This window comes from Poromitra crassiceps (genome assembly GCF_964638095.1).
Source record: "Poromitra crassiceps genome assembly, chromosome: 11".
Lineage (NCBI taxonomy): Eukaryota > Metazoa > Chordata > Actinopteri > Beryciformes > Melamphaidae > Poromitra > Poromitra crassiceps.
The window spans coordinates 52,526,559-52,552,135 of NC_139643.1; the positions used below are offsets into that span (position 1 = coordinate 52,526,559).

Genomic DNA, 25,577 nt, shown 5'->3' on the forward strand with positions numbered 1-25,577 from the left:
CTTTTTGCAGGTATCTGCAGTAAGCTTGGGCCAATATTCAGGATATACTCTGATATTTCCCATAATATCGAATGCCGCCATGCTGCGATGCATCTGTACTTTCTATCGTGCAAAATTGCACGATAGCCGTGCAATTAGCCGTAATGATGTGCCAAAAAGAGATGATTTCATAGTAAAGGTAATGTTTAGTCGATACAGGTTTGGTAACTCATTGTTATTGTTATTATCATTACTATCAATATTATCAATATTATATATCAAGAAAAAAGAAAATGGTGATAGTGATAATAATAATAATAATAATAATAATAATAATAAAAAAAAAAAAAAAAAAAAAAATGAATGTAAAAAGGGTAGGCGCTATAAGCGTTTGCTTCAGCCTACTCCTTTTCGGTCTTTTCAGGCTTGTATAACACCCAACCAGCAATCACTGTTTGTTCTCTTATTTTGTTTTCTTGCTTTTCTTTAATCACAACTGTATTGAGCTGTACTTGTGAAATTGACCGAAATAAACTAAACTAAACTAAAGTAAGGCAAATTAGATATGGGGGATTCTCTATCCTAGACTGAGCAGATGCCCTCCTCTCTCACCACAAGAAGAGGGTCATCTTACCACGGTGACACATGCCATGGATGTGAATGGGACTGGCTGTAGTATTGTTTTTTTTTTCTTGTGCTGTACATTACTGCACTTCCCGTTGTTCACAGTCAGTTTGTCACACTATGGCAAACATGGTGGACGTCAGGTTCGTAAACATTTGATCTTATTTTTATTTTGTCCATTTATAATTTCGGAATTGGAATAATTTCCATTAGCTATGTTGAATAATTTCAAGGCTGGTTTTTTGCTAGATTTTCTGTCTTTATTTTGCTTTTTGAAGCAACATGTAGCACTCACTAAATACAGTGTTTCCCATGTAATGTTATGGCCAAGGTTGCAATGCTAATAACAGACAGAAGATGAATGGACCAAACAGACGATAGGCGGCCTCACAAGTGTGCCAGTCTTTTTCAATGAGAAGGGGGTTGGAGTGTTTTGCTATCGACTTGAAATCTGTTGGACTTCTGAAAGGTCCTCTTGCATGTTCCAGCCAATCGGTGGACTTTATCGTCATCAAACAATGAGATGTCAACTTTATTGTGAAATAGCATCACATTAGCATGAAGAAGAATCTGATTGTGTTTAAATTAATACAATTTAGATCACCAATGCATAGTGTATATCAGATTTAATAAAGAGATACATTAATATAGTCAAACTGGAACACACCCGTCAACAATCACCAAACAATCACCAAACAAAGCATGTGTGTTTCCAATTGATTCAACTCTTAACACTTTGAGTGCCACGGCCCTTGGGCAAAAGGTGCTGTACTGTGCCACATAGGCCGCAATGCATTTTAAAACAGTCATATAATTTCTTTAATAATTACTATGTAAACACTGAACACGCACAAATAACGATGAGACTCTCTTCTATCACCTGCAAAAAAAAGTTTATTGATCCCATTTTCCGTTCTTTAGTTATGAGCCGGAGAAGATAGCTTGATTTGAGCAAAAACAGCCCTTTTTTTCTACGAGCTGAGATAATGACCCTTTTGTGAAAGGAAGCATTTCAAGCACATCATTGACTCATTGCTAATATTTTCTGATGTAATGCTGCAGCTGCCTGGGTCTGTTGTATGCTGTAGTGTCCTGCGTGCCCCACCTCCCCCCCTCCTCCTCCCCCCCTCCTCCTCCCCCCCCCCCGTTGTGGGAGGAGTAGCTCTCTGCTCTGCTCGGCTCTGCTGTGAGTGCGTTTGCTCTGCGTGTGCTCAGCAGTGAAAAGTCCGCTAGATCCAGCTTTTTTACAGCCGCGCAGTGGTGTAGTCCCGGCAGAACGTGTGGGAACGGCGTTCCCACACTTCTCCAAGGGGTGTTTTGTGCGTTATTATTTACGACAGCATGAAGAGGAGTGCGACTGCGATGCGTTATTATGGGACCCACCACGGTTCTTCCCAAGGAAGAAAAACAACAAACACCTGAATAATGTCATGGGCAAACTGGAGGAGTGCAGAAATGCCCGTTTGTGGGTGGCGGCAGTACAAATCAATTGGCAACTTTGATGATATTTCATCTGCGCATTGAAGCCGTGGTCTCCTCCCTGTGCGTAATTGGGCAGCGCCAGCTCACCTGATCCAGCCGCTTTGATCGCTGTTACAGCTCCCGATTCGTAGGCTACAAGCTGATATGAACTTATATTGCTACAATTAACGCATTAACAGTGTGTAACAGAATACATTCAGTGTGCAACAGAATAGCCTACATTCTGACTGTGTGTTATGGAACGCATCTACCAGCGCCCACAACGCCAATTGGGCCAATTTAGAGAAAGCGTGTTAAACCAGAATACGGGACTATCTGGCGAAAACAAAACAAATGAACAATCTGAGCTGGCGATGTTTTTTTGTTGTGGAATGCGCAGTGCATGGAGACTTGCACGGCTGCCTTAATCGAATAGAGGTGAGCATTGCTTCTTTGTGAAGGAATGGAAAATTATCTCAATTTGGCCATACCAGTGATAATTATAATAATTTTTAGCATATTATGCATCATAATGTATTATTTTATTTCATGGCCAGATGTGGCCTTTCTTATCTCATATAGCCTAGTGCAAGTCGAGCTGTTTATGTGCTTTTGTCCCATGCGTGATGCCCTCACGCTGCCTATGATTTTGACACTGAACATTTGTTTCACAAGCGAAAATAATTTTGTTTGGGGCACCATTAATGAAATCGCCGGGCTGGGCGCAGTGTTTGTGATGTGGGAGATCCGAGCTGTCAAGAGGCAGAGCTGTCAAAAGGGAATAAAATACTCGCTCCTGGCCAATCCCGGAGCTTGACTGCCACGTAGGCGGGCACAGGGCATGGTTTTGCCGGAACCGCGGTGTGGGTTCCATAATAACGCGTATTTGCGTGCGGGGAAGGGGGGGGGGTTGTTGGGACCTGTGCGTGTGCCAGGGGAGGGGAGTGTTCCCCATAGAGCTATAGGTGCGTTCCCCCACTTCTCCAGATAGCACTACACCTCTGCAGCCGCGTGTATGTCACCAGCTTCCAGTTGAGAACTCCACGGCTGATCATGCGAATGGGCTGTTGCAGCGGACACGAGGTGCTCAATTGTGACAGCAGATTGGCTGCTGCAGGGGCACAGCTACGTTATGCTTCAATGAAGCAGCTGCATACGGACGGATGCGATGCAATTTCCTTTTCCACAACGACTTCTTCTGTGTGTTTAACTATACTTTCTCTCATCTGGAGTGCGCTGTCGCCACCTAAGGGTTCTGTAAAATAGGTTAGACACATTCAATAGCTCTCATATTGTAAGAGGCGATGTAAGAAGCTGAGATCGACACCCCCCCGTCAAAAAAACAATTTCGAGTTATTGACGCCATTTGGCGTCGCTGGCACTCTACGGTAAATTTCTAATGACGCCATATGGCGTCGCTGGCACTCAATGTGTTAATGGAACCAGTAATTGTCATTAATTTGTTATTCACTCTGTTAACCTTCTTTTTTTGTTTTCTACAACAACGACAACAAGAACAAATACAAAAATGCAGATCATTATTGAAAAGTATTTTAAACAGCTTTAAGTAGTCTCAGTTTCCAGACGTTTGGTGAGCGGCGCCAACAGCGCCACCTAACCACCAAACGTCTGGGAATTTACTGTTCCAAATCTGGTTCATTGAGCCCGGCGAGAACGGCCGGCAGCAGACACGCCCACATTTATTATTATAATGTTATTTGGTAGCGGCAATGCAATGTTTCATAGTTCCAATATAGAGCAAGACACTGATGTGCTGCAAAGAGAGTTTATACCTGTTGTTTATTTTACAATAATTTTTCCTACCCGGAAGTGGTCCGCTTGCTACTGTGAATGCTGTGAAGTCATCAGACAGCAGGCTCTGTAACGTAGCCTCAGGAGTCGGGCTTATCGCTGGGGGAAAGACCTCTAGCCGCCGGGGCCGGATGAAACACGTCCTATTAACAGGTTATGTTTGTTTCTAACTGATTAATATGTTTCTCCGCAAACGCGACAGCACCGGTTCTGCATGAGCGCCACTGCCCCCAGAAAGCAGGCCCGCCCACAACGCTCATGATTGGTTCTCCGATGCAAGGCTTCCAACAGCACCACCTAACGTTATGAAAATATTTAAATAGTAATATTCTCAGTCTTACAGTAGTGAAAAGGATTAAGACTGAGAGCTGAGTCTACCCAGGGAGAGACATCTCACTGAACATGAGGTGTGTGTGTGTGTGTGTGTGTGTGTGTGTGTGTGTGTGTGTGTGTGTGTGTGTGTGTGTGTGGTGTGTGTGTGTGTGTGTGTGCGTGTGTGTGTTATTGGATAATAATTGTTTATGTAAATGAGATATTAAAGAGATACTGCACACTTTTTTATTATTTTTTCTCCTGAAAATCAATTTACTATATATGGGGAATTGTATAACTGTTGTTGATGAATGCAGGTCAAAATCCTGACCTTCAGTGTAAATTGGAGGAATTCTTCATTATCATTACCTATGCAGTTACTGCAATCCACAAGTCAAACCTGCACTTCTAGATTGAAATGAGCCCCTTCTTCCTATTGGCTAAAACGGTTGGTTGATGTGACGTCGGCGGTTTGTGTCGTCACCAAACAACCAAATAATCGGTAGATGTAACCATACAGGGTTTTCGCTGGGTCCGGTGTCCAAAAATAATTTATTTTACTGGACAAATATGTTGGTTTTCTTTATAGCTCCATGGTCACGTTTCAACAGAGTGAAATGCTTGTGACCATTTCACAAGCATTTGTGAAATGGTTGTGTAAGAGAGAGGCTGTGTAAGCAGCCAGGGAGAGGGAGAGTCAGACACACTGGAAATTTAAGTGATGCAGCGCATCACTGAAGCATGGAGCAGGAGCCTGGCCGATCACACCAGAAGCGCTCTGTTTTGCTCCGCGCCCGTCACAGCTTGTACTGACTTCCTGCCTGGCTGCACGCGGCTCGCCTCAAAAATAGACCAGACACGGAAACTCTTGCTACAGGACACGAGATGGACGCCACACGCCGGCGTCATCGGTCTAGTCTGTTAACAAGGACGCCGAAATGAAACTGTCTGCGCTTCGCCTCAGACCCGTTTCCTGTGTGTCTGCGCTTTAAGCGGGTCATCAGAGGTTTTTGTCTAACATTGTAAAGGTAAAATAAAAAATAAAATAAAAGACTGAAGGTGTCTGAGAGGTTCCTGTCTAACACTGTGAAGGTGTCTGAGAGGTTCCTGTCTAACACTGTGAAGGTGTCTCAGAGGTTCCTGTCTAACACTGTGAAGGTGTCTCTCCTGCAGCAGCCGGCGGACAGCCTGGCCGAGAGGGACTCAGGAGTGCTGCTGAGCGCCCAGACCATCACCTCAGAGACCGTCAGCACCACCACCACCACCCAGATCACCAAGGTCTGCCTGCAGTCCTCCCAACCCCCTACAGTCCTCCCAAACCCCTACAGTCCCCCAACCCCCTACAGTCCCCCAAACCCCTACAGTCCCCCAACCCCCTACAGTCCTCCCAAACCCCTACAGTCCTCCCAAACCCCTACAGTCCCCCAACCCCCTACAGTCCCCCAAACCCCTACAGTCCCCCAACCCCCTACAGTCCTCCCAAACCCCTACAGTCCTCCCAACCCCCTACAGTCCCCCAAACCCCTACAGTCCCCCAACCCCCTACAGTCCCCCAAACCCCTACAGTCCCCCAACCCCCTACAGTCCTCCCAAACCCCTACAGTCCCCCAACCCCCTACAGTCCTCCCAAACCCCTACAGTCCTCCCAACCCCCTACAGTCCCCCAACCCCCTACAGTCCTCCCAAACCCCTACAGTCCCCCAACCCCCTACAGTCCTCCCAAACCCCTACAGTCCCCCAAACCCCTACAGTCCTCCCAAACCCCTACAGTCCCCCAAACCCCTACAGTCCCCCAACCCCAGCCTGGTAAACCATCTTGATCACATGAACTGGCAATCTGTTTCATTCTGTGGATCAGTCTGGCCTTCAGCCCGCCCCCAGAGATTTCCAGAAATCACAAAGTCCACAGGCCAACCAGGGACCTGCCTCACAGGCCAATCAGGGACCTGCCTCATAGTTGACACAAAGTCCACAGGCCAATCAGGGACCTGCCGCATAGTTGACAACGTAACCGGCCAATTAACCTCACGTCACCAGAGAAGAGCCTGGTTTCCATTATCCTTGAATTACACAATTACAGAAGCTTTGCATCCAGAAATTAATCGAGGGTTAGGATTTTTTTGGCGCACATGTTTCCGGTAGACTGTTTCCGTCTCCTTGGTTTACGCCCCCAGGTCCAGAAGCGTAGGAGACGGCTCCAGACTACCGGCCAATCAGGGAAATTGGCAGGCATCGCTGGCATCGCTGGCATCTCCCGAAAAACAACGAGCGCGAACGTTAATGTTTGTCGAGTAAACGGAGCCATAAGTGCAGTTTCAGCTCGGGCAGGCATTTGATTGGCTGTACATTGGGCATGTGGTGAGATTAACGTGGACAAAATGGCCGACAGCTTTAGATTAGCTAACAAGCTAACGCTAAGCTACTGATGTTATCAGACATGATAGACATTAAAAATATGAATCAGGGTTAGGGTTTGGGTTAGGGTTAGACCCATGGGTTAGACCCCGTTGTGGACCCCGAGCCGAGCACTTCCGGTAGGACGAGCAGAATCTGTAAGCCGAGTAGATCCTGTACCTACACAGGCATTGCAGAAATATACTCTATGGAGCTTGCGGAGTTGGCGTCACGCATATTGTTCTTAGCATAGGCAGGTATTCAACAAACATGGCGCTCCTCCCGCTGTTCTCAGATGCAACTCCGCAAGCTCTATTTGAGACTTTGGGTCACAGAAGGCTTCTGGAGTATACTATCTCCCCGTGTGTGTGTGTGTGTGTGTGTGTGTGTGTGTGTGTGTGTGTGTGTGTGTGTGTGTGTGTGTGTGTGTGCATGCTTGTGTATAACTGTAAAGTGAGGGGGGCTTTCAGTGGCCAACCCCCCCCCCCCCCCCCCAGCTTCCCTCTGGTGACGCGGAAGTGAATTGAAAAGCTGTAGTTCCTCGAATGGCCACTAGGCGTCGGGGGCAGTAGTCATTCCCCCCATGTACCTTAATATAAAGTGTTAACAAGAATTGACACTGTGTGTGTGTGTGCGTGTGCATGCATGCGCGGGTGTTTATGCCTCTGATTTTCTCTCTCTCTTGCAGACAGTGAAGGGAGGAATCTCCGAGACTCGCATCGAGAAGAGGATCGTCATCACTGGAGACACCGAGATCGACCATGACAAGGTCTCCCTCTTCTACCAACTCTGCCTTCTGATACAAGTTGAATTACAGACTTGTTTCTTTCTCTCTTTCTTTTCCACACTAAATGTATATGTTGAAATGTCTCCACAAAGGGTTAGGTGGCTGTATTGCCTGGGTTGCACTACAAAACCAAACTCCTTAATCGTTTGCCTTATAGAGAGCCAAAGTGAAATGTCACTTCCTGCTTTCTCCCTGTACCAGCGCTGCGAAAATGAATGGCGGTGGACGGAGAATAAGGTTACTTCTATGATCCCGTTTGAATTGTGCCACGGGGTGCCAATGCTAATTTTGTCAATTTAAAACATAACTTTGCATGTCAAGAAAGTCGTAGTTTGTCGTCAAACTGAAACGTAGGGGTTAGTTTCATATAAAAACGACATACCTCGTGGAAGCTCGTGGCATGTCGCCGGTCTTCAGCTTTGCCGGTAGAGAAAGTGACGTCACTTAGGTGACAGCATGTACCGTAAATTCCGGACTATAAGCCGCACCTTTTTTCCCGTTTTTTGGGCTTTTTTGGCCCCTGCGGCTTATATAACGGTGCGGCTTATCTATGGATTAAAAAAAAAAAAAAAAACTCTCTTTTTTAGCACTCTTTCTAACTATAAATCCTATATAACTATAATAAGTTTTAATTTCCTCTCTTGCCCTCTTTTCACCACACTGTATGACACTGTATGACACTGTGTGCACTGTAAAAAACAACACTGAGAATATGATGATTTATTAAAACTAGCTCACCTATGTACTAATGTAGAAATGTGCAAATATCTTTGAAATTCTATGACCAGAGACAACTGAGAAAACGGCTGTAGATTCCCCATATCGTTCTTAAAGTTGAGCTGAAATGGGGGGGAAATGTCTTTCTTTCTATTTTACATCACATCCCTGGTTATACAGTGCACCTATTTAACCATGTATGCAAAACATTCTCAAAAATCTAATTTCTTTGGTTTTTCACATCAAAAGCTGATGTCAGGTAGTTCTATCAAATTTCTACCCCATTTCAATCAATATCATGACATGACAGCTGTCAATCAATCTTTATGGCTAGGAGAAAATTCTGAGCAGGCAACATGGCTGCCTATTGCCTACATGGGCAGACTTCTAGCCCATAAATGTGAATATACTTGGCCAATAAGCATATAACATACAAAATAAAATGAACTGTAATGTCTTGCACAGGACATGTAACTGCCTCGTTAACTCGCATTCCAGAATATTGTTATTTACCGCGGCTCGTCACACACTTCAAGACCGGTGCCTACCCCGGCAGCCAGGGCAGGGGAAGGGAGGCTGTCCGCCTGGAAGGAGCCACCCGTCGGCCCTCTGCTCTGGGGCTCGTGCAGTGAACCAGTCCACAGGGCTGTATTTATATGATATTGTGTTTGCACATGGACTGTTATTATAACGTGACCGGGAGGTTTCAGATTAGTCAGGTAAAAGACATTATTTAGCGGGCTGTGGCTCTGCTCAGAGGCACGGGCAGGTCAGCACTCGAGTCGCCTCCTCACACTCCAGTGCAGTGAGTCCCTCAGACACGCCCATTTTCCAACGGTCAAATCAAACTCCTCCACATGCCATGTCCCGCCTCTCTACCCTGTTTCAGTCGGAATACGTCACGATGACGAATCACAGACCCTGGGAATCCAATTTCAACTCAACTTTAAGGGGGAATCCTCCATCAACCAGAAGGCGTCAATCAAAGGTGTCTTTATTATGCTGATAAATCCTTTTCTCTCTACCCCCCGCGTCCTCCTCAGGCTTTGGCCCAGGCCATAAAGGAGGCCAAGGAGCAGCACCCAGACATGTCGGTGACCAAGGTGGTGGTGCACCAGGAGACCGAGATCAGCCCAGAGTAACCACACACTGAGCCCTGGAATGTGAGTCAACCAGCCCTGAGCCATCCTGTCTATAATCTGCCCCACTCATCCAGGCCTGAGCTATCCTGTCTATCTGCCCCACTCATCCAGCCCTGAGCTATCCTGTCTATCTGCCCCACTCATCCTGTCTATCTGCCCCACTCATCCAGGCCTGAGCCATCCTGTCTATCTGCCCCACTCAACCAGCCCTGAGCCATCCTGTCTACCTGCTCCACTCATCCAGCCCTGAGCCATCCTGTCTATCTGCCCCACTCATCCAGCCCTGAGCCATCCTGTCTATCTGCCCCACTCATCCAGCCCTGAGCTATCCTGTCTATCTGCCCCACTCATCCTGTCTATCTGCCCCACTCATCCTGTCTACCTGCCCCACTCATCCACTCGGCAAGTTTCACCAAGTGAGCGCTAACCCTGAACTTCATGGGTTTCATACACTTGCTGTAATAAAACATCTAAAAGCAAAAATCCAATCAGATGGGGGACCCTGGGACAAAATCTTATCAAATGGGGGTCCTTGACGTGAAAAAGTTTAAGAACCACTGACCTCAACGACATGAACCAAAGTAGTTCACTACTGAAAAAGCGACTCATATTTGAATGTAGTTAAGTTACTACCCGACTGGGGTTGTCAATGTATCGATAAGTATCAATACTACAAATGTGAAATGGATACAATACTCATTTGCATTTTTTGATCGATACCAGCCGTGCTTTCTCCTAATGAAAAATCAAACAGTAGTGATTTTAGTATCGTGACTTCCCTACTACACTACAAATTGTAGTTAAACTAGTAATTGAACTACATATAGTTAATGTGGTAAAATTACTATTCTAACATAATAAACTAGAAGTCAAAAAGTATAAAAAAAAATATGTATTTACAAAAAGCAAAGTCACACAGAGCTCTGCTTCAACCCCCTCTAATCTCCTGTCTCTGGGGATTGACCCGGAACTCCCCCACTCACATCCTTTTATATCCTTTCACATGAAGCCCTATTATAGGACAGCAGCTTCCTGCAGATAGCGCCCCCTAAGTCTTGAGGGAGGTATTACACCAACTTCTAAATTCTCTCCACATGAACTACTGCTCAACACTGCTGATGTCCACATCTCTATCTGTGCTTCTGCTCTCCCCTCCACCATCCACACGACACAAAGCTGTTGCCCCCTCCCTGCCTGACGTCTGAGACGAAGCACTGCTGGAAGGGCCAATAATGTGCCAGAGCTCCATGGCCTCGGACAAATGGCAACAACAGAGGCATCGAGTCTATTTACTGCCTCCACTCTGCACTGTAAATCAGACCCTAACTGCTAAACTGTGCCGTTCTTATACCGCCACCAAAACCACGCCTGCCTCCAGGCGCTGCTGCTTTACAAGCAGAGCCTGTCTGTGTTTTGTTGTTGCTGGAGGTACCCTTTCACACAGGGGATAGAGACCATAGTGTTTTGTTGTTGCTGGAGGTACCCTTTCACACAGGGGATAGAGACCATAGTGTTTTGTTGTTGCTGGAGGTACTTTCACACAGGGGATAGAGACCATAGTGTTTTGTTGTTGCTGGAGGTACCCTTTCACACAGGGGATAGAGACCATAGTGTTTTGTTGTTGCTGGAGGTACTTTCACACAGGGGATAGAGACCATAGTGTTTTGTTGTTGCTGGAGGTACCCTTTCACACAGGGGATAGAGACCATAGTGTTTTGTTGTTGCTGGAGGTACCCTTTCACACAGGGGATAGAGACCATAGTGTTTTGTTGTTGCTGGAGGTACTTTCACACAGGGGATAGAGACCATAGAGCGCCAATAAGATTGCTTTCAGACGAACATCAATGGTGTCATTAAGCCCTCAGTAGAGTGGTTAAACACATTGCATTATTCTAAACAAACCCAGAATGAGCTATCGAAGAAGCTAGTAACATGCAGAATGCCTCATCAGAGACTAAACAGGTTTATGCATTATGTAATGTTGATCATCATAGTAACATGCAGAATGCCTCATCAGAGACTAAACAGGTTTATGCATTATGTAATGTTGATCATCATAGTAACATGCAGAATGCCTCATCAGAGACTAAACAGGTTTATGCATTATGTAATGTTGATCATCATAGTAACATGCAGAATGACCCATCAGAGACTAAACAGGATTATGCATTATGTGATGTTGATCATCATAGTAACATGCAGAATGCCTCATCAGAGACTAAACAGGTTTATGCATTATGTAATGTTGATCATCATAGTAACATGCAGAATGCCTCATCAGAGACTAAACAGGTTTATGCATTATGTAATGTTGATCATCATAGTAACATGCAGAATGCCTCATCAGAGACTAAACAGGATTATGCATTATGTAATGTTGATCATCATAGTAACATGCAGAATGACCCATCAGAGACTAAACAGGTTTATGCATTATGTAATGTTGATCATCATAGTAACATGCAGAATGCCTCATCAGAGACTAAACAGGTTTATGCATTATGTAATGTTGATCATCATAGTAACATGCAGAATGACCCATCAGAGACTAAACAGGTTTATGCATTATGTAATGTTGATCATCATAGTAACATGCAGAATGCCTCATCAGAGACTAAACAGGTTTATGCATTATGTAATGTTGATCATCATAGTAACATGCAGAATGCCTCATCAGAGACTAAACAGGTTTATGCATTATGTGATGTTGATCATCATAGTAACATGCAGAATGCCTCATCAGAGACTAAACAGGATTATGCATTATGTAATGTTGATCATCATAGTAACATGCAGAATGCCTCATCAGAGACTAAACAGGATTATGCATTATGTGATGTTGATCATCATAGTAACATGCAGAATGCCTCATCAGAGACTAAACAGGTTTATGCATTATGTAATGTTGATCATCATAGTAAGATGCAGAATGCCTCATCAGAGACTAAACAGGATTATGCATTATGTAATGTTGATCATCATAGTAACATGCAGAATGCCTCATCAGAGACTAAACAGGATTATGCATTATGTAATGTTGATCATCATAGTAACATGCAGAATGACCCATCAGAGACTAAACAGGATTATGCATTATGTAATGTTGATCATCATAGTAACATGCAGAATGCCTCATCAGAGACTAAACAGGATTATGCATTATGTAATGTTGATCATCATAGTAACATGCAGAATGCCTCATCAGAGACTAAACAGGATTATGCATTATGTAATGTTGATCATCATAGTAACATGCAGAATGCCTCATCAGAGACTAAACAGGATTATGCATTATGTGATGTTGATCATCATAGTAACATGCAGAATGACCCATCAGAGACTACACAGGTTTATGCATTATGTCATGTTGATCATCATAGTAACATGCAGAATGCCTCATCAGAGACTAAACAGGATTATGCATTATGTGATGTTGATCATCATAGTAACATGCAGAATGACCCATCAGAGACTAAACAGGATTATGCATTATGTGATGTTGATCATCATAGTAACATGCAGAATGACCCATCAGAGACTAAACAGGATTATGCATTATGTGATGTTGATCATCATAGTAACATGCAGAATGACCCATCAGAGACTAAACAGGTTTATGCATTATGTAATGTTGATCATCATAGTAACATGCAGAATGACCCATCAGAGACTAAACAGGATTATGCATTATGTAATGTTGATCATCATAGTAACATGCAGAATGACCCATCAGAGACTAAACAGGTTTATGCATTATGTGATGTTGATCATCATAGTAACATGCAGAATGACCCATCAGAGACTACACAGGTTTATGCATTATGTAATGTTGATCATCATAGTAACATGCAGAATGCCTCATCAGAGACTAAATAGGATTATGCATTATGTAATGTTGATCATCATAGTAACATGCAGAATGCCTCATCAGAGACTAAACAGGTTTATGCATTATGTAATGTTGATCATCATAGTAACATGCAGAATGACCCATCAGAGACTAAACAGGATTATGCATTATGTGATGTTGATCATCATAGTAACATGCAGAATGCCTCATCAGAGACTAAACAGGTTTATGCATTATGTGATGTTGATCATCATAGTAACATGCAGAATGACCCATCAGAGACTAAACAGGATTATGCATTATGTGATGTTGATCATCATAGTAACATGCAGAATGCCTCATCAGAGACTAAACAGGTTTATGCATTATGTGATGTTGATCATCATAGTAACATGCAGAATGACCCATCAGAGACTAAACAGGATTATGCATTATGTGATGTTGATCATCATAGTAACATGCAGAATGCCTCATCAGAGACTAAACAGGATTATGCATTATGTAATGTTGATCATCATAGTAACATGCAGAATGACCCATCAGAGACTAAACAGGATTATGCATTATGTGATGTTGATCATCATAGTAACATGCAGAATGACCCATCAGAGACTAAACAGGATTATGCATTATGTAATGTTGATCATCATAGTAACATGCAGAATGACCCATCAGAGACTAAACAGGTTTATGCATTATGTAATGTTGATCATCATAGTAACATGCAGAATGACCCATCAGAGACTAAACAGGATTATGCATTATGTGATGTTGATCATCATAGTAACATGCAGAATGCCTCATCAGAGACTAAACAGGATTATGCATTATGTAATGTTGATCATCATAGTAACATGCAGAATGACCCATCAGAGACTAAACAGGTTTATGCATTATGTAATGTTGATCATCATAGTAACATGCAGAATGCCTCATCAGAGACTAAACAGGATTATGCATTATGTAATGTTGATCATCATAGTAACATGCAGAATGACCCATCAGAGACTAAACAGGATTATGCATTATGTGATGTTGATCATCATAGTAACATGCAGAATGACCCATCAGAGACTACACAGGTTTATGCATTATGTAATGTTGATCATCATAGTAACATGCAGAATGCCTCATCAGAGACTAAACAGGATTATGCATTATGTAATGTTGATCATCATAGTAACATGCAGAATGCCTCATCAGAGACTAAACAGGATTATGCATTATGTAATGTTGATCATCATAGTAACATGCAGAATGACCCATCAGAGACTAAACAGGTTTATGCATTATGTAATGTTGATCATCATAGTAACATGCAGAATGCCTCATCAGAGACTAAACAGGATTATGCATTATGTGATGTTGATCATCATAGTAACATGCAGAATGACCCATCAGAGACTAAACAGGTTTATGCATTATGTTAATGTTGATCATCATAGTAACATGCAGAATGACCCATCAGAGACTAAACAGGTTTATGCATTATGTGATGTTGATCATCATAGTAACATGCAGAATGCCTCATCAGAGACTAAACAGGATTATGCATTATGTAATGTTGATCATCATAGTAACATGCAGAATGACCCATCAGAGACTAAACAGGATTATGCATTATGTGATGTTGATCATCATAGTAACATGCAGAATGACCCATCAGAGACTAAACAGGTTTATGCATTATGTGATGTTGATCATCATAGTAACATGCAGAATGCCTCATCAGAGACTAAACAGGATTATGCATTATGTGATGTTGATCATCATAGTAACATGCAGAATGACCCATCAGAGACTAAACAGGTTTATGCATTATGTAATGTTGATCATCATAGTAACATGCAGAATGACCCATCAGAGACTAAACAGGATTATGCATTATGTAATGTTGATCATCATAGTAACATGCAGAATGACCCATCAGAGACTAAACAGGATTATGCATTATGTGATGTTGATCATCATAGTAACATGCAGAATGCCTCATCAGAGACTAAACAGGATTATGCATTATGTAATGTTGATCATCATAGTAACATGCAGAATGACCCATCAGAGACTAAACAGGTTTATGCATTATGTAATGTTGATCATCATAGTAACATGCAGAATGACCCATCAGAGACTAAACAGGATTATGCATTATGTGATGTTGATCATCATAGTAACATGCAGAATGCCTCATCAGAGACTAAACAGGATTATGCATTATGTAATGTTGATCATCATAGTAACATGCAGAATGACCCATCAGAGACTAAACAGGTTTATGCATTATGTAATGTTGATCATCATAGTAACATGCAGAATGACCCATCAGAGACTAAACAGGATTATGCATTATGTGATGTTGATCATCATAGTAACATGCAGAATGCCTCATCAGAGACTAAACAGGATTATGCATTATGTAATGTTGATCATCATAGTAACATGCAGAATGACCCATCAGAGACTAAACAGGTTTATGCATTATGTAATGTTGATCATCATAGTAACATGCAGAATGACCCATCAGAGACTAAACAGGATTATGCATTATGTGATGTTGATCATCATAGTAACATGCAGAATGCCTCATCAGAGACTAAACAGGATTATGCATTATGTAATGTTGATCATCATAGTAACATGCAGAATGACCCATCAGAGACTAAACAGGTTTATGCATTATGTAATGTTGATCATCATAGTAACATGCAGAATGCCTCATCAGAGACTAAACAGGATTATGCATTATGTAATGTTGATCATCATAGTAACATGCAGAATGACCCATCAGAGACTAAACAGGATTATGCATTATGTGATGTTGATCATCATAGTAACATGCAGAATGACCCATCAGAGACTACACAGGTTTATGCATTATGTAATGTTGATCATCATAGTAACATGCAGAATGCCTCATCAGAGACTAAACAGGATTATGCATTATGTAATGTTGATCATCATAGTAACATGCAGAATGACCCATCAGAGACTACACAGGTTTATGCATTATGTAATGTTGATCATCATAGTAACATGCAGAATGCCTCATCAGAGACTAAACAGGATTATGCATTATGTAATGTTGATCATCATAGTAACATGCAGAATGACCCATCAGAGACTAAACAGGATTATGCATTATGTGATGTTGATCATCATAGTAACATGCAGAATGACCCATCAGAGACTAAACAGGATTATGCATTATGTGATGTTGATCATCATAGTAACATGCAGAATGACCCATCAGAGACTAAACAGGTTTATGCATTATGTGATGTTGATCATCATAGTAACATGCAGAATGACCCATCAGAGACTAAACAGGATTATGCATTATGTGATGTTGATCATCATAGTAACATGCAGAATGCCTCATCAGAGACTAAACAGGATTATGCATTATGTGATGTTGATCATCATAGTAACATGCAGAATGCCTCATCAGAGACTAAACAGGATTATGCATTATGTAATGTTGATCATCATAGTAACATGCAGAATGCCTCATCAGAGACTAAACAGGATTATGCATTATGTGATGTTGATCATCATAGTAACATGCAGAATGCCTCATCAGAGACTAAACAGGATTATGCATTATGTAATGTTGATCATCATAGTAACATGCAGAATGACCCATCAGAGACTAAACAGGATTATGCATTATGTGATGTTGATCATCATAGTAACATGCAGAATGACCCATCAGAGACTAAACAAGTTTATGCATTATGTGATGTTGATCATCATAGTAACATGCAGAATGACCCATCAGAGACTAAACAGGATTATGCATTATGTAATGCTGATCATCATAGTAACATGCAGAATGCCTCATCAGAGACTAAACAGGTTTATGCATTATGTGATGTTGATCATCATAGTAACATGCAGAATGACCCATCAGAGACTAAACAGGTTTATGCATTATGTAATGTTGATCATCATAGTAACATGCAGAATGACCCATCAGAGACTAAACAGGATGTGATGTTGATCATCATAGTGGGATTGCATTATAGCGATGAGTATTGAGAGGCGCTCCTTGCAGCATGGTGTAAGTGCATGGGATCTGCTCATAGCAGTTTGCTCAGGCCTATTCCCACATGAAACGAAGTACCTCGGCGTGAGGTATGTTAAAAAGTGGTGCCCATGTGGCTTTAATTGTGGCCTTGTTTGTGCAAGTTACAGCGGAGCTGGAGCTGGAGTCTGGTGCTGTTTAGCCGGCTGCCAGGGTGGTATGTAAACACACTGGGCCTGCCGCCCTGCCTCGTCTGCCTCCACACTGGGGGAGTGCCCTCTCTATGAGTTCAGTGGCTCCAGCCCTGCCTGGTTCCGAGGCACCTTAAGCCCTCTGCGCTGTCTTACAGACTAGACACAAGTGCCGCAGGGATAATGTATTTTTGTAGGCCAACCCACAAGTCTTGCACTTCCTGGTTCCCTCGTAGGAAAATCATTGGGAATTTAATGGTTAAAAATGACAGAAAAACGTAAGTCTGTAAGACAGCCATGTTACTGCCCCTCATCTGTAAGACAGCTAGCCATGTTACTGCCCCTCATCTGTAAAACAGCTAGCCATGTTACTGCCCCTCATCTGTAAGACAGCTAGCCATGTTACTGCCCCTCATCTGTAAGACAGCTAGCCATGTTACTGCCCCTCATCTGTAACACAGCTAGCCATGTTACTGCCCCTCATCTGTAACACAGCTAGCCATGTTACTGCCTCATCTGTAAAACAGCTAGCCATGTTACTGCCCCTCATCTGTAACACAGCTAGCCATGTTACTGCCCCTCATCTGTAAGACAGCTAGCCATGTTACTGCCCCTCATCTGTAAGACAGCTAGCCATGTTACTGCCCCTCATCTGTAACACAGCTAGCCATGTTACTGCCTCATCTGTAAAACAGCTAGCCATGTTACTGCCCCTCATCTGTAACACAGCTAGCCATGTTACTGCCCCTCATCTGTAAGACAGCTAGCCATGTTACTGCCCCTCATCTGTAAGACAGCTAGCCATGTTACTGCCCCTCATCTGTAAAACAGCTAGCCATGTTACTGCCCCTCATCTGTAAAACAGCTAGCCATGTTACTGCCCCTCATCTGTAAAACAGCTAGCCATGTTACTGCCCCTCATCTGTAAGACAGCTAGCCATGTTACTGCCCCTCATCTGTAAAACAGCTAGCCATGTTACTGCCTCATCTGTAAAACAGCTAGCCATGTTACTGCCCCTCATCTGTAACACAGCTAGCCATGTTACTGCCTCATCTGTAAGACAGCTAGCCATGTTACTGCCCCTCATCTGTAAGAGAGCTAGCCATGTTACTGCCCCTCATCTGTAAAACAGCTAGCCATGTTACTGCCGGGGTTCCTCCGCCTTTCCGACATGCTGCCACTCCGAACGTTAACTTCCATTATTCGGACTGGCGGTCGTTCACCTTAGAAGCCGCAATGCCGACCTTAGGTTTAGGCGTGGGGGTGGGAGAGGTTAGGTTTTGGGTTAGGGTCTGGGGGAGGTTAGGTTTAGGCATGGGGGGAGGTTAGGTTTGGCGTTGGGTCTGGGAGAGGTTAGTGAAAAACGGGGAATATAGACCCCCTTTCTGAGTGCCGATATTTCGGAGTGGCAGAACGTCGGAGTGGCAGCATGTAACCGTTACTGCCTCATCTGTAAGACAGCTAGCCATGTTACTGCCCCTCATCTGTAAAACAGCTAGCCATGTTACTGCCTCATCTGTAAGACAGCTAGCCATGTTACTGCCCCTCGTCTGTAAAACAGCTAGCCATGTTACTGCCCCTCATCTGTAACACAGCTAGCCATGTTACTGCCTCATCTGTAAGACAGCTAGCCATGTTACTGCCCCTCGTCTGTAAAACAGCTAGCCATGTTACTGCCTCATCTGTAAGACAGCTAGCCATGTTACTGCCCCTCGTCTGTAAAACAGCTAGCCATGTTACTGCCTCATCTGTAAGACAGCTAGCCATGTTACTGCCTCATCTGTAAAACAGCTAGCCATGTTACTGCCTCATCTGTAAGACAGCTAGCCATGTTACTGCCTCATCTGTAAAACAGCTAGCCATGTTACTGCCTCATCTGTAACACAGCTAGCCATGTTACTGCCTCATCTGTAACACAGCTAGCCATGTTACTGCCTCATCTGTAACACAGCTAGCCATGTTACTGCCTCATCTGTAAAACAGCTAGCCATGTTACTGCCTCATCTGTAAAACAGCTAGCCATGTTACTGCCCCTCATCTGTAACACAGCTAGCCATGTTACTGCCTCGTCTGTAACACAGCTAGCCATGTTACTGCCTCATCTGTAACACAGCTAGCCATGTTACTGCCTCATCTGTAAAACAGCTAGCCATGTTACTGCCTCATCTGTAACACAGCTAGCCATGTTACTGCCTCATCTGTAACACAGCTAGCCATGTTACTGCCTCGTCTGTAACACAGCTAGCCATGTTACTGCCTCATCTGTAAAACAGCTAGCCATGTTACTGCCCCTGAAAGACAGCTAGCCATGTTACTGCCCCTCATCTGTAAGACAGCTAGCCATGTTACTGCCCCTCATCTGTAAAACAGCTAGCCATGTTACTGCCTCATCTGTAAGACAGCTAGCCATGTTACTGCCCCTCATCTGTAAAACAGCTAGCCATGTTACTGCCTCGTCTGTAACACAGCTAGCCATGTTACTGCCTCATCTGTAAAACAGCTAGCCATGTTACTGCCTCATCTGTAAGACAGCTAGCCATGTTACTGCCCCTCGTCTGTAAAACAGCTAGCCATGTTACTGCCTCATCTGTAAGACAGCTAGCCATGTTACTGCCCCTCGTCTGTAAAACAGCTAGCCATGTTACTGCCCCTCGTCTGTAAAACAGCTAGCCATGTTACTGCCCCTCGTCTGTAAGACAGCTAGCCATGTTACTGCCCCTGAAAGACAGCGCTGAGGGCGTAAACACCAGTTGAGCTGCTGCGTGCAAGAACTCCTCTGTTTGACTTCATATTCAATCAACCTCACTGTGTTTACATCAGTGCAGCCTGAGAACAGCCCCAGCAAACCTTCTCACCCCCCATCCAGATGATGTCAGCACGCCATAAAGGCTTTAAAATGACATATCGGCATGATGGTGATACGACAGGCCAATAAAATGTCCATGCTTGACTAAATGCTGAGCTAAATACTTAATGAAACATTTTCTGTTTGAAAGAAAATGTGACAGAAATAAAATAGATGGCATGTTTTACATTACCTAAGCTGAAGTAGGTTTCTTATTTTGCACAGAGAATGTGTCCATTTTTAAAAGCATTGTATTTATGTCTGTAACTGACAGTGGGCGTACATATATCGGCATCGGCAGTCGGCCAAAACAGTTTGGAAAATATCGATCAGATATCGGCAAATTATCCAATATTGTGCATCCGTACCCGCTAACTCATGTGAGCTGGTTGGATTAACTAAAAATCTCTCTCTCTCTCTCTCCGTCTCTGTCTCCCTCTCTCTCCCCCTCTCTCTCTCTCTCAGCTGCCACCCCCCATCTCCCTCTCTCACTCGTGTCACACCCCCCCCCCCCCCCCCCCCCCATGCTTTACCTCAGCGCCCCCCGCCATCACGCCCTGCTGCACTGCCTGGGACGTCCCGCACCACACCACCATCACAGGGAGCGAGCTTCAACTTTCAACTCTGACCTTTGACCTCTGGCCCAAAGGAGACGGGAGTCATCTGAACTTCCCCCCACAACCCCACAGCCCCCCTCTCTCGTTCCGCTCACTGCCAAAAGACGAACCGCTGGACTGACAGAAAATCCATAAAAAAAGCGAGGAATCGAAAATAAAGTATGGTATTTGTGGACTTATTCATCTCCGATTTGTCTGGAGATTTTAAGAAAATTTTCCAAGGGCATTTGGTCTTTTAATCTTGAGATTTACTGGTACTTTATTTTTCTACAGCTTTTCTTACCATCACAATTGGTTATTAATAACTTGGAGGTCAGGTTTTTTTAATGACCCGTTCCACACAGCGTTTAGAATGGCATTGTGGGCGATGTTTCTCGGGATTGTCCACCGTCAAGACACAAGGATTCCCTCTCAGATTTTAATACGCAACAGAGTTTGGTGTCATCTCTTGTACAGTAAATATGATTTTATTTTCCCTCTCAATGTGAAAAAATATTTTTTCAATGTATGTGTAAAAAAGATTGATTTTATCAAAGCAGGGGGGGCAATTAAGTATTTCTCCTCTTTTAAAAGTTGTGACTTAAAGGAACAGTTCACCCAAAAATTAAGATTCAGTCATTATCTACTCACCCCGATATCGCTGGAAGGGCGGATGACGTTTTTTAGTCCCCAAAACTTTTGTCGAGTTTCACAGCAAAACATTGTTGCAGAATTCTCCTAAACAATTGAAATGTTTGGTAACCAACTTTCAGATGTCAAAAATTGAAAGGGAAAAGTTTCCATGCTGCTCACCTGGCATCATCCAAGCCCTGAGATGCCAAGTTGACTTGAAAAGCTGAAATGTGCACAGTAGCAGCCGGCTACAGTAGCTACTCCCAAACTTCTTGCTCCTTCCTTCTTCCTACGGCTGCAGTGAAGATTTCAGCTAGAAACGGTGTAAATTATGTCTTTTCAAGTCAACTCAGCATGTCAGGGCTTGTGGAGACTTGGATTACACCAGGGGGAGCAGTATGGATTTTTTTTTTTTTTTTTACATTTGGAGGTTGGACCCCATCCACTTCAGTTATTTAGGAGAATTCTGCAACAGTGTTTTACTGTGAACATTTTGTGAACTAAAAAACGTTACCCGTCCTTCCATCGGCATGGGGGTGAGTAGATAATGACTGAATTTTCATTTCTGGGTGAATTTATCCTTTAATAATTTGGTGAATTATCTTTACATCTTTTAGATGGTTTTAGTTGTCATTGTTTTAGTCCGTGTCTTTATCAGGACCAAGAGGACAGCGGTGTATTGCAATCACATGATTTGAATTTGTATTTATTTATTCTCGCCTCTCGTCTTGTTTTTGTGCTTTGTGTTTTTTGCATTGTTAGATAGCCTGTCTGTCTTCTCAGCAGGTGTTATGTAGCTTCATGGTTTTATATAGGCTCCGGTCACCAGCTACAGCTCTGCTCATCTCTACCAGGTGTTATGTAGCTTCATGGTTTTATATAGGCTCCGGTCACCAGCTACAGCTCTGCTCATCTCTACCGGGTGTTATGTAGCTTCATGGTTTTATATAGGCTCCGGTCACCAGCTACAGCTCTGCTCATCTCTACCGGGGCGTGGCAGCCGCCATCTTTTTTGGTGCTGCGTCACATTTCACTTTCACACGTTTCTACTTTTCTACCAAAAGGGGCAGTGTGTACTCATCCACGGCACAAATGTTTCGTCATTTAAGTAAAAAAGGACTTAACTATGGATTAATTCAGGTTAATTGGTTAGAGTAGGCCTGATTAGTAATAAAGAGGTGTGATGATAGTGTGTGCATGATAAAAGCACCAATAAATACAGTTTCCATGAGGTAGCAACAGCACTGTTGCATCGCAGTGTTATGGTAACGCACTAGCTCAGCAGTGCGGTTACAGAAGTGAAAATCCTATCCATATTCTGAATCGAGGAATTGTATTATTAGCCATAACCAGAGCCGTGTAGATAGAAGAGTCCCGACATCTCCATTCACTCCAATGGACCAGTTTCTTACTCTCCAGAGTTCCAGGAAGTAAGGTCCTGGATTAAGCAGCACTGTCGAGTTGCAGCAAAATAGACAGTTTGTGTTGTACTCTGAAAGGGGTTTTCCCCCCTTGAATCAAATTGTACATTATCAGCTTTATCTTAGCATGCAAAAGTAGCGCGAGACCCATTCCTGGCTGTTCATTGGCTAATGAGTCTCGCATTTTGGTCCTCCACTGACGCCACTCTCTCTCTAGAGGACACTAGCCATAACGTCCTAAACATCCAAGATAGACTGACCACGAGCAGATTATGAAACAATCGTATATGTTCTTGAAGACACAAGTCTGTATGATATCAAGAAAAACATGTCTATTAATCGCAAAGTCCTGGAGAAGTAAAGTGTAACAGCGATATCTGATTGGTGGAGCTCGCTGTTACGATGGAAATATTTAGGAGTTAGCTATCACTGAACCCTGTGATCCTTTACGTTACATTTACCACAGAACTGCTGCGTTTCATCAGACACAAAGCCACAAAGCCTTTCCTCAGGGCCAAGCTTGCTAGACAGCACAACACGGTGTGTTTACACCACTGTGTGTTTACACCACTGTGTTTACACCACTGTAAACCATTTTGGCTAAAATGGATTATGGGATGAATTATTATAGTTCCTTGACTCTTAAAATATTACTAGTTCTGATACCCGTTGGAGCATGCAATCACTGTGTGTGTGTGTGTGCGCATGCTGCCTGCTGGATGCTGTGGGTAGTGCTACCACTAATTGCTGATACCCGTTGGAGCATAGGCTACAATCTCTATACTGTATGTCTGTGTGTGGGGTGTCACCTGCTGGCTGGTGTGGGTAGTGCTATCACTAATTGCTGTGTGTGGAGCCGTGAAAAAGTGGGCAGTCACTGTGTGTGTGTGTGTGTGTGAGCAGAGTTGTGTTCGGCCACAGCTCATTTTACGTTCGATTGTGTTGAATCTTTCAGGAAGTGTAAAGAGCACCTCTGCAGGTGACTTAACCCAGCCTGGTTTTTAATGAGGTCATTAGGGCCGAGTAAAAGACTCCAGACAGGTTCAGCACCATGTAGGCTCCAGAGTGGGGCAGGTTCAGCACCATGTAGGCTCCAGAGTGGGGCAGGTTCAGCACCATGTAGGCTCCAGAGTGGGGCAGGTTCAGCACCATGTAGGCTCCAGAGTGGGGCAGCACACAGGTGTGAGAGAGAGGAGAGGCCGCATGCCAACTCTGTGAGCGAGGCCTGGCTGAATACGCACTGCCCCTTCAAAACATGCAAGTGATCATGTTTGGTCTGATGCTTTTTTTTTTTGTTCACATCATGTTCTGTACAAACCTTTAATGTGTTGTAGTTGTTTCACTCACAGGTCCCTGTCTGTTTCTGAGCTGTAACAACCCTCTCTCTCTCCCCACCCTCTCTCTCTCTCTCTCCCCTCCTCTCTCTCTCTCCCCCCCCCCCCCTCTCTCTCTCTCTCCCCCCCTCTCTCTCTCTCTCTCCCCCCCTCTCTCTCTCTCCCCCCCTCTCTCTCTCTCTCTCTCCCCTCTCTCTCTCTCTCTCCCCCCTCTCTCTCTCTCTCTCCCCACCCTCTCTCTCTCTCCCCCCCTCTCTCTCTCGTATCACTGGGAGACAACATGTAATAAAAGAGCACCGTGCACTGAATAAACACAGCTGTAGACATTCTTTCATCCTTTGTTCTGTGTCCACTTTGTGTTCTCTACCATGTTTGTAACTCAAGAGGAAATGGCATAAAAACAGAAAAGAGTCACACTTTGTATTATTCTCATAGTGTGCAAACAAAGGCTCTGGATAAATCGATGAATGCAGCAGGCAGACTGCACCATCGGGCGCTTCGGGCAGATGGCCGGTGGCCTGGCCTGGCATAGCCTGCAAACTTTTTTTTTGCAGGCCAGTATGTATAAGTGTTCCTAGTTGCGCAGATTGCAGGCAGGCAGGCTGCAGGCAGCCAGGCAGGGAGGAATGAGTTAACTTTTCAGTCAGAAGCTGCTGAGACCCCAGTGTGGGTGGGCGGGGCTTGCTGTTCAATGGTGCCAAAATGGAGAAGAAAGGAGATGCAGAGAGGTGGAAAGCAAGGAGCCTATGTTGTGTCTTGGCCTAAACTACAATATCAGTGGTAGACAATTGTCTATTGCCTCTAGAATATTCGAGAGAAATTAAATTAACACTAATTTGTATTTATTTATTTATTTATTTATTTATATTAGGCTGTATAAAAAATCCCATTGGTCAAATGTAAACAGTAGTGGCTAAACTGAAAGTATGGGTTGGATTGCTTTTGGGGTTTTCTTCACAAAAGTGGAGAAGGAGGCAGAAGCAGCACTAGCACTGCAGCAGGTGCTCCTGCACAGCTGGAGGTGGTGTTGAACTGATCAGAATCAGGAACCTTCAGGTAGGCTACAATTTCAGAGCATAAAGTGAAACATGTAGGCTATATGCGTATTGCTTTCACATTAATGTGCTTTATGAGATTATCAGTAGGACTGCACAATACAGTTTAAAGTGGAGATTTTTTTTTGTATTTGCATTTAACCTCAGACAAGCCAAGACAGGACACTGCACTCTTCCTTAAATTAAGTTTGCTGTGAAGCTGTTGTACAGAGGCATGTTTTTGTTTTTACGTCTTCAAATTATACTTGCAGTTATCTAGGCAATGTTGAATTCTATTAGTGAACAAATAGGTAACATAACATGTAACATCACGTTAGCATTATATTCACAAAATCTTGCTTCAAACGGCAAAAATGCTGGTAGAATAAAAAATATATACTAGGTAAAACCTAGTTTATA

The 25,577-nt window shown here is 43.6% G+C and overlaps 1 protein-coding gene across 1 annotated transcript in view; it reads left to right on the forward strand.

The window, feature by feature from the left end:
* epb41a (erythrocyte membrane protein band 4.1a) overlaps window positions 1-9,228 on the forward strand; it is a gene marked incomplete at both ends in the record, with an annotated part of 70,063 nt that extends 60,835 nt beyond the window's left edge. The window contains 3 exon segments of the mRNA XM_083645689.1: window positions 5,365-5,466; window positions 7,271-7,351; window positions 9,130-9,228. Coding sequence (XP_083501815.1) covers window positions 5,365-5,466; window positions 7,271-7,351; window positions 9,130-9,228 — 282 coding nt within the window.
* Between the last annotated feature and the right edge of the window lie 16,349 nt (window positions 9,229-25,577).